This window comes from Berghia stephanieae, chromosome 13 (genome assembly GCF_034508935.2).
Source record: "Berghia stephanieae isolate SIO BIC M18660-M18661 chromosome 13, UCSD_Bste_1.3, whole genome shotgun sequence".
Lineage (NCBI taxonomy): Eukaryota > Metazoa > Mollusca > Gastropoda > Nudibranchia > Aeolidiidae > Berghia > Berghia stephanieae.
The window spans coordinates 13,302,200-13,312,810 of record NC_088372.1 but is presented as its reverse complement, the minus strand read 5'-3'; the positions used below and the strand labels follow the sequence as shown (position 1 = coordinate 13,312,810).

General features: G+C 37.5%; 1 protein-coding gene across 1 annotated transcript in view; it reads left to right on the top strand.

Annotated features, from left to right (window-relative positions):
- LOC144959042 (echinoderm microtubule-associated protein-like 2) overlaps nt 1-9,811 on the top strand; it is a 40,279-nt gene extending 30,468 nt beyond the window's left edge. Inside the window, exons 25-27 of the mRNA XM_078891383.1 lie at nt 3,979-4,071; nt 5,713-5,849; nt 9,130-9,811. Coding sequence (XP_078747509.1) covers nt 3,979-4,071; nt 5,713-5,849; nt 9,130-9,252 — 353 coding nt within the window. The 3' untranslated portion in view covers nt 9,253-9,811. The remainder of the gene's footprint in view (nt 1-3,978; nt 4,072-5,712; nt 5,850-9,129) is intronic.
- The last annotated feature ends 800 nt before the right edge of the window (nt 9,812-10,611 follow it).

Here is a 10,611-nt window from a genome sequence, read left to right as displayed (position 1 = left end):
TAAATTTGGGGGATTTATTTTTTTCCTGACCCGCTGGTAAAGCGTTTTGAGCACTTTAGTGGATAAGCCCTATATGTATATACTGAGGTGAAAAGAAAAGAAAAGAAAATGGAATTCGGTTGGGGTTTAAAAAAAAAAACACTTGATACGTTTATAGTCAAAGGGAAACAACCCATGAAATTACGAGGACTATATTACTTTGTACTGTTTGCCTCCCTTTATCTTGTACTGAACGCCTTTACACTTCAAACAAACAAAAATTAAGAAAAAAAAAAAAAAAAAAACACTACAACAAACAAAATCCCAAAAATTTGAGTGCTTATATAGCACAATATCCACGAAACGTGTTCTAAGCACTTTATAAAAGGTCTGAAGCCAATAGCAACACGCAGAACGAGGCATGACGCCTTTTAGTGATTATCACATTTATATCTTTCCGGTGGAGACAACGACCAGGTACTCATTATACCGATAAAAAATGTGAGTAAATAGCTTCTCCAGAGACTCAACTTTGTGCTGATCAGACAACTTTGTGCTGATCAGAGCAGGACTTGAACCCGGTACCTATCGGTCCGAAGACGAGTGACATACCACTTGTACTAGAAAGCCGCATTTTTTAAATTCTCAACAGAGTTTATATTACTGACTTTATCTAGAATATTCCATAATATTTCTGACTATCCATAATTTCTTTTCACTTTCCCTTGGTATGTTTGAAGTCTACTATCCGGGTCACAATGCAGTGCCTTAACCACTCGGTCACTTCGCCCTATCAGTGATTTGAAACAAATGCTTCTTAAATTCCCCTAAAAGACAAGTAACAATATATTGCCCTTTACACATTGAATATATTCTGTGAGTTAAAATTAATACAAAATGAGAAACAGATAAAAGCATAGAAGAATTTTTTTAAAATAAAAATAAAAAAAGAAACGGAAAAATAATCCATTCCTATTATTGAAACATCATGGATGAATAGTCGTCATATTAGATCTATACTGCCATGTGATCTTGTGATATGACATTCCCTTTCAGATCCGAAGGTCCTGGATTCGAGCCACTCTCGGCGCATAGTTGAGTCCTTGGAAAAGGCTCTTTCCTCACATTCTCTACCACATTCAGGTGTAAAATGAGTACCTGGCCATTAACAGAGTTGTCTCTGTCGGAAAAATTGTAATATCGCCTAGTCATGTCTCGTTCTACATGTTACGTGTTGCTGTTGGTCCGGGACCCTTTGGAAAGCGCTTTGAGCACGTCTAGAGGATATTGAATTACTTGATTTATTGCCGATCACTTCCTAATCTTAGGACTAGGACGCGTTGGCAGCTTCTCTGATTTGTTGAGTGAGTTCTTTCCATTGATGACGGTATGCTGCGATGGATTTCAGGTGTTCTAAATCTTTTTCGCATCTCAGTTCCCGTGTGTAATCTAGGCGCTTGAGGTCTTTATTTATCGTAGTCTATATGCTTGTTATAGGACGCTTTGGCAGCTTCTCTGATTTGTTGAGTGAGTTCTTTCCATTGATGACGGTATGCTGCGATGGATCTCAATGTTCTAAATCCTTTTCGCACCTCAGTTATCGTATGTCATCTAGGGGCTTAAGGTCTTTATTTAACGTAGTGTATATGCTTGTTATGAGTCTGTCTTTGTGAGTGTTTGTTATGTCCTCTTGGTGTAAAAAATAACGCCATTGCTAATTAGCTGGAATATTTCTGTCTCTCCTTAAGATATAATGTCCAAATAGTCTCCATCTTGTTGCCAAAATTTGAATCGAGAGCGGTGTTTTTTTTCGCATGCTATGTACAGCGATTTTTTACTCATTTTGTTTGGGAAGTGGATATTTAGAATTTCCCTGAGCTGTTTACAATGGAAGGTATCTAGTTTATCTTCTTATTATATTTTTTGGGGGGTTTTTTTCGTTTGTTTGTTTTGTTTTGTTTTTGTTTTTTGTTTGTTTTTTTGTTTTTTTTTTGTCAGGGCCCATGTTCTACAGCTTTAAATAAGTATTGATTTGACGAGGCTCTTGTATAGCTTTATTTTTGTTTTTCTTTTCAGTTTGTTGTTTCTCAGCCATATGTGTGTCAACTTATTGAAAGAACTGAACAAGTATGTATGAAAGGTGCCAGACAAAGCAGGAAAGAAAAATACAAGAGAAAAAAAACATCTCAAAATTCAGTTGACCTCATACACACTTGTTCAGTTGTTTCTTACACCGGTGCCTGCTCCTTCGTTTCTTAATTTGATATCAACTTATTGAGAGCGGCTGTGGCGCTGTCAACAGTTATTTTCGTCATCTACGTATTCTTTGTCTCAGATTAACGATGCCACCTTTTTTTTTAAAAAATATTTTTCCACTCTTGGTCGTCTATGTCAAGTTTCGTATTATCGGTTTTATCGGCAGAGGATATTGCGCTATATAAAAGCTCAAGTTTGTTGAAGTTTTTCAATATGTATTTAAGATATACACTCGAGCACGGAAAAACAAGTCGGGACAGGGACTATTTGTTCGAGATTTCCGTGTTTTCCGTGTTGAATATTTTACAAAGGATACGAGGAAGAATATGAGGGAGGTAAATGTGGGTGGTCTTGATAAAGTCACATTATAATGATTATTCCCCCTTATTGATATACATTATTATCCTTGGTTTGATTTTTTTAATGGTTTTGTTGGTGATTTTTAAAAAATTGATTTTATTATTCAAGCAGTAATATTAATAACGGTAACAGTAATACTTACGATATAATAACAGATAAACATATTACTATAATATGTAAGACTATCTTTAAAATTTCCTGTAGTGCTGCTTTAAAGAGGTAATGATGCCTTGACTTGGTCACAAGGCTGCAGAATGGATGTGGTGTTTGGCGGCAGTCTTACCAGTTCGATTGCTTCCAAACCTTCATTATCTGGGTGGGCGGGGCAGTTGTCGATTAGGTACGATGGCAACTCGTCTTGATTTTCGTTTGAACTGTGAGTGTCCAGTGATCGGACCCACGGTTCGATATAATATCCATCAGTGGATATTGCGCAAAAGATAATAAATTAATAAATTGAGCTTGATATAGCGCGATATCCACTAAATGTCCTCAAAGCGCTTTACAAGGGGTCCTTGGTCAACAGCAACATTTAACATGTAGGACGCTACATGCCGCCTGTTAGGCGATATTACAATTTTTCAGAAAAAGACAACGCTGTTAACGGCCAGGTACTCATTTTACACCTGAGTACGGTGAGAGAAAGTGAGTAAATAGCCCTTTCCAAGGACTAAACTATGCGCCGAGCGCGAGGCTCGAACCCAGGACCTTCCGATCCGAAAGCGAGTGTCATACCACAAGACCACATAGCCGCACAAGATCACTTCACGTTTAGTGTAAGGGGTGAAGTGATAACTTTGGGTGGCTTGGACAATGCATTAGATTACAGTGGAATCTTGATAAAGCCAACACGCCGGATCAGAAAGATTGGTTGACTTTATCCATTATCAACGGAACACACTTACATAAAGAAAGAATCGCTAATTTGGGACAAATAAAATGTGTTGGCTTTAACCAGAAGTTGACATTAAGGCTATAGACTTTATTTATGTGGATTCCACTGTAATTATTGATAAATGAGAGAGAGAGCGAGAGAGAGAGAGAGAGAGAGAGAGAGAGAGAGAGAGAAAGAGAGAGATAGATAGATAGAAAGAGAGAGAGAAAGAGAGAGAGAGATAGATAGAAAGAGAGAGAGAGAGAGAGAGAGAGAGAGAGAGAGAGAGAGAGAGAGAGAGAGAGAGAGAGAGGGACGTATAAGCAAGTAGAGAGGGGGAGGGGTATTGAGTGAGAGAAAAAGAGGCAGATACAATCAGCGAGAGACATAAGAGAGAGAGAGAGAGAGAGAGAGAGAGAGAGAGAGAGAGAGAGAGAGAGAGAGAGAGAGAGAGAGAGAGAGAGAGAGATTTCTTTTCAACATTCTATTTTCTGTTTTTTTATTTTCAGGGAATCCCATATCGTGTTCTCAACTTCCAGGTCACGAGGTCTGTGACGACACTTGGTATTCTCACACCAACACATTGGATTATTCCGTCATAGGTTAGTTTTATTAAGGTTAACTGACGTACTCTAGCAAGACCATGTATTTAAAAATATGGCCAAAAAAAACTCGCCCTTCAAATATCAATCGATTTAAATGACCCTCAACTTTGCAAAAACGCTCACACCTGGGACTTCGAGAAGTTTGAGTTTTTGCCAATCAAAGCACCGGGTTTGAAATTTTTTGCCATGATGGGGGTCATTTAAATCGATGGATATTTGAAGGACGAGTTTTCTGGCCATATTTTTTAAAGAGTAAAGCGGTTTTCTGGTTAAGTGGAAGGGTTATTCACATGAGGTTAAGTACGATTTTAGAAACTTCTCTAATAAAAATGTTTAAAATATTAATAAATTTTAGAAATAACAAAACAAAATAATTCTAATGAAATAAAAGTTAACACCAGTCTCGAGTCTCATATTTTTTACCACAAATTCAATTCATCGTCGTCCTGTCAGAATCATCATCATCCTGTCAAGTTGACTCGGGAGTTCCATAAGGGATAGTTCTAGGTCCGATACTCTTCCTCGGTCACATTAATGATCCTCCCCAAGCCGTAGCATCTCAAATAAAGCTCTTTGCAGATGACTGTCTTCTCTACAGACACATCAAATCACTATCAGACCAAATATAACTTCAAGCAGACTTACAAAATCTCGAACAATGGACAGACACCTGGGGCATGCGCTTCAATGAATGAAACAAAATTCTACAAGATGGAAATATCCCGCAGCAAAACACCACTTAGATCCAAACTAAACACTAAACAATCACACAATGAAACAATTTACAGAAAACCCATATTTAGTTGTTGTTTGTTGCTTTAGGTCTCTTCCAACACAATTGAGGTTATATGAGAGACCGCTGAAACAAAAAAACAAGCAATCTAACAAAAATAGTACAAATGTAAATCAAAATCATAACCTAAAGATATCATAAGCTAAATTATAAATAACCAAGAACAAACAGGCAGAAGATTTACAGAAAAAAAAATATCCCCTGTCAAAAATACAATCACAAACCAAAGAAGCAGGATAGGCTAGTAAATAGAAGAAGAAACGACATCACTATCGGATCGTACACCCATGCGAACATCATAGGTATATGATTCAAGGGTGATGCTCCCATCCAACCACCCGCCCATATTTAGTTAGGCATCATTAGTAATACTATTTGTCCTTACGTACGGCAACGACACGGACGAATAGGGCTACCCATAATAACCTAAAATGACAAGCACTCATCAACAAAATAATAAGTAAATCAAATTCAGCGCTAGTGTTCATTAAAAGGAACATCCCGACATTGCCATGCAGACCTGAAAGAAGGTGCACTTTTGTCGTGGGTTCGATTCCCCATCGTCGAAAAAAAAAATATTCTCTATTGTCCTCTACCACTTCATATCTTGTTTTTATATTTATTTTTTATATTTCCATTACTATAACAACAATGAGCCCATAAGGAAATGGGTTATCAGACCTGCAAATAAGTGCACGTCAGTTACAAGTTATTCTGTAAACAGTTTTGACAAAATACGACACGACTTAAAAGTGCATGAGTTGAAGTAACCGAACTTTATGATTGTATATATTATTCAATAAACGAATCTAGATTCTCAGTATTCAAAATATATTTCCTGTAAGGTCTGTGGAGCTCAAAACAAGCTAAGGGTCACAACATCAGCTGCATCGAAGTTCATCCCAACAAGCATCTCGTTGCCATGACAACAGACAACAGTGGTGTTCTAAGTCTCTTCCGGTACCCCAGCTTTAGCGAGGGAGTAAGTTCTCTCTCTTTTTTTTTTTTTAAGGGGGGGGGGGTCTTTATTTGTTGTTGTTGTAGTTTGGGGATGGTATAGTTTTTCTTTTTAACTTTTCCCTAGATTTTTTTCCCTTTTACTACGGAAAAGACCAAATACTCATCCTAATTTAACAACGTATACAGACAAAAAGAAAGTGAGAAAAACAACTTTGTGTAGTTAAAAAATAATTTTTTTTTTAAATATCCCCCGTCTTTTTAATTGCCATTTTTGTTGTGTACACATGTAGCCTAGTGAGATCAACACATTTGTTTCTACTAGTTTGTTTTTTTATCCTTTTTATTTTCGTCTTTTTAAATTTACGTTTTTGTATCACAGTGATTATTTTTAAATGAACGCAAATGGAACACAATAACTGTCATCTGCATTTTTTGCGGCCGCAAATAACAGGGCGATCCGCAAATTTTGGCAAATTTCCCAAAATTGGCAAATCGTGGCAAATTTTGGGGAAAATGGCAAATCGCGGGGGGAAAAAAGAAGCGAAAACAAAACGAAAAAAAAAGTGGGAAACTTGAGAAATGTTGCAGCTTTGCCTGGGCCCAAACCAAGGGAAGCTACTCTCTACGGATAATGATCCATTAAAATCTTTGTAACAACGCTATTCACAGTCCATCAGTGGTGCCAAAACTCCGGTTTCACCTGAAAAAACTCCGGTCTGGAGCAAAAAATTCCGGGCTCCGGGCAACTTCCGTCAAATTCCGGTGAGGTCAATTTGTTCCAAGGATACCTTCCCCCCCCCCCCCCCCCTCTCCAACCACATCATCATCACTGCCACGAGTATTACAACCATCATCACTACCACTACTACTGCAATCACCACCATGTCATCATCACTACCACTACAACCACCACATCATCATCACTACCACTACTACCATCACTATTACAACCACCACCAGATCATCATCACTATCACTACTACTACAACCACCACCACATCATCATCACTACTACAACTGCTACAACCACTACAACCAAATCGTCATCACTACCACTACTACTGCAACAACCACTACCACATCATCATCAATACCACTACTACAACAACCACCATCATCACTACCACTACTATTACAATCACCACTACCACATCATCATCACGACCTCTACTACTACAACCACCACCACCACATCATCACTACCACTACTACTACAACCACCACCATTACATCGTCATTACCACTGCTACTACAACCACCACTACCACATCATTGTTTTTTTAATGTTTTTAAGGGTTTTACGGCGCTTGCAACACATTTAGGTTATATCAGCGCCAGTAAAAAGGAAGAAAATGGGATAGTAAAAAGTTCTAGAATTACAATTGAAGCACCCAAGAGAAAGTAAGACAAAGGGGAACTGGGAACAAATAGGGATCAGATGTAGATTCCAAGAGCATACCACCAATGTACTTAGTTTGAGATCACATATGTCTCATCCGGACACAAGCACAAAATCCAACAAAGAGGAATACACTCAAATGCTTACATTATACAATAAAAATAACAAATATAATAATACATAACAGAGAGATGATTTACAAGGAAAAAAATATCATCTCCCAAAATAATAACTATGCATTTGACTGTTTCCCTCTCAGCCAGGACTACGACGAGGGCCAGGAAAAAAACAAGTAATCTCATTCCAAGACAAAGACAGAAAGCTTGTTGGATAAGATATAAGGGGATAGAAGACACAGGATGTACCTCCCTGCCCTCTACGGGAGGTCAGGATCCCCACCTAGCTACCACATCATCATTACCACTACTACTACAACCACCACCACCACATCATCATCACTACCACTACTACTACAACCACCACCACCACATCATCATTACCACTACTACTACTACAACCACCACCACATCATCACTACCACTACTACTGCAACCACCACCACCACATCATCATCACTGCAACTACCACTACTACTACAACCACCACTACAACATCACTACCACTACTACTACAACCACCACCACCACCACATCATCACTATCACTACTACTACTACAACAACCACCACCACCACCAACACATCATCACTACCACTACTACTACAAGCACCATCACCACTTCATCTTCATCACTACCACCACCACTGCTACTACAACCACCACCACCACATCATCACTACCATTTGTTCTCCTCGGCAAATTTTTTGGCAAATTTTGGGTGTTTTTTTTTGGCAAATTTTAGGTCCCAATTTGGCAAAAAATGCAGATGACAGACAATAATTATAATTATAGATTTTATGGCAGCTGTTCCTTTACTCACATAGGCCTCTTGTGTGGAATGACTGTGCCCAGAAGGATAAGAGAAGCAAAATCTGTTGATAGGTTTGAATCATTGTTAAAGCACTACCTTTTTACCGTTAGGTACATTTTCGTGATATTAACACAATATTACATGCTGCTATCAATATCATGGTGGTATACGTTTTATATGTAAATTTTGTATATTTATTGGTAACGTGCATTGAGCATCACACAAGTGATGAAAATATACGATATAAATGCCATCTATTATTATAAAGTAAGTGGAATCCTGATAAAACTAACGGCACAAGATCAGAAAAATTGTTGGACTTTATGCATTATCAATGGAACACAATGACATAAAGAAATGAACTTAAATTAGAGAATTTATATAGCGCAATATCCCACTAATAATGTGTGTTCAACGCACTTTACAAGAGGTCCCTAGCAACTGCAACTTAACATGACGAAACATGGCATCTGTTAGGCAATATCACAATTCTTTTCTGAACCGCAACACTGGTGTTAATGGCCAGGAACTCGATTTACACCAGAGTAAGGTGAGAGAATGTGAGTAAAGGGCCTTTTCCAAGGACTCAACTCAACTATGTGCCACTCAGAGCAAGACACAAACCCTGGACCTTCAATCTGAACTTCAGAAAGAAAATTAAATAAGTCTACACAGGACTTTCCTAATATTATAAGTTATCATTCCGGTGGTGTAATAATGAGAAAGCCGGCAGAAGACTCAAATTGCCGGCAGGCGATTATTACATTTGCTTAAAAAAACGGAATTTCTGGCATATGCCGGCGAACTTTCATCCATGATCTGACTGAAGGCGAAAGTAATACCACTATAGGCCACACCACATAGATTTAGACCACCCTCTGGCTCTGGATCCACAGGCAAGACAAGCTGAGCATCACAAGACTAACCCACGAAGCCACACATTCATTATGTTTGTTTCATGTGTCTTCCACAGGCATTCAGTCACGTCTTCAGGGCTCATAACCAAACAAGACAGATACGATTTACACCCAATGGCCAGGGTCTTATCACAGTGGGTGGAACTGACCTGTCAATCATGCAGTGGAAAATTACATAATTTGGATTTGTCAGCGTCTGCTTTGAAGAACATAGATTTATTTGAACAATTCTTTTGGGATGTTCTTGCAAGGAGTTGTAGTAAACTTGAAATTACATAATTTGGATTTGTCAGTGTCTGTTTTGAAGAACATGCATTTATTTTAACAATTCTTTTGGGATGTTCTTGCAAGGAGTTGTAGTAAACTTTAAATTACATAATTTGGATTTGTCTGCATCTGCTTTGAAGAACATGCAATTATTTTAACAATCGTTTTGGGATGTTCTTGCAAAGAGTTGCAGTAAACTTGAAATTACATAAATTTGATTTGTCTGCTTTGAAGAACATAGATTTATTTTAACAATCGTTTTGAGATGTTCTTGCAAGGAGTTGTAGTAAACTTGAAATTACATAATTTGGATTTCTCTGCTTTAAAGAACATAGATTTATTTTAACAATTCTTTTGGGATGTTCTTGCAAGGAGTTGTAGTAAACGTGAAATTACATAATTTTGATTTCTCTGCTTTAAAGAACATAGATTTATTTTAACAATCGTTTTGGGATGTTATTGCAAGGAGTTGTTTTTTTTTTTTTGTTTGTTGCTTTAGGTCTCTTCCAACACAATTGAGGTTATATGAGAGACCGCTGAAACAAAAAAACAAGCAATCTAACAAAAATAGTACAAATGTCAATCAAAAGCATAACCTAAAGATATCATAAGCTAAATTATAAATAACCAAGAACAAACAGGCAGAGGGTTTACAGGAAAAAAAAATCCCCTGTCAAAAATACAATCACAAACCAAAGAAGCAGGATAGGCTAGTAAAGAGGAGAAGAAACGACATCACTATCGGATCGTACACCCATGCGAACATCATCGGTATATGATTCAAGGGTGATGCTCCCATCCAACCACCCGCGCAAGGAGTTGTAGTAAACTTGAAATTACATAATTTTGCTTTAAAGAACATAGATTAATTTTAACCATCCTTTTGGGATGTTCTTGCAAGGAGTTGTAATTATGATATTATTGTCATCCTTTGTTGTTTTTTTTCCAACTTTTGATTGAAACATTGATTTATTCAATTTGATAAGCCAAATAAAAAATTGAATTATTCTTCAAAGTCTCTATTAAATAGTATCAGTGGATTTGTTGGTTAAATTTCTAGCTATAGTCTTCTGGGGAAATACACTCGAGTACGGTTTCCTCAAACACACAGTTTCCACAAACTCATTCGAATATCCCAAATTTTTATCCCAATTATGCTTTGTACACAGGTTTTCTCAAACTACGGCTTTCAAACTTTTTCTGCATGTGCCAAGCAGTTTCCCATGTTCGAGTGTGTAACTTTTCATGATGTTTTGGAATTAATAAATAAA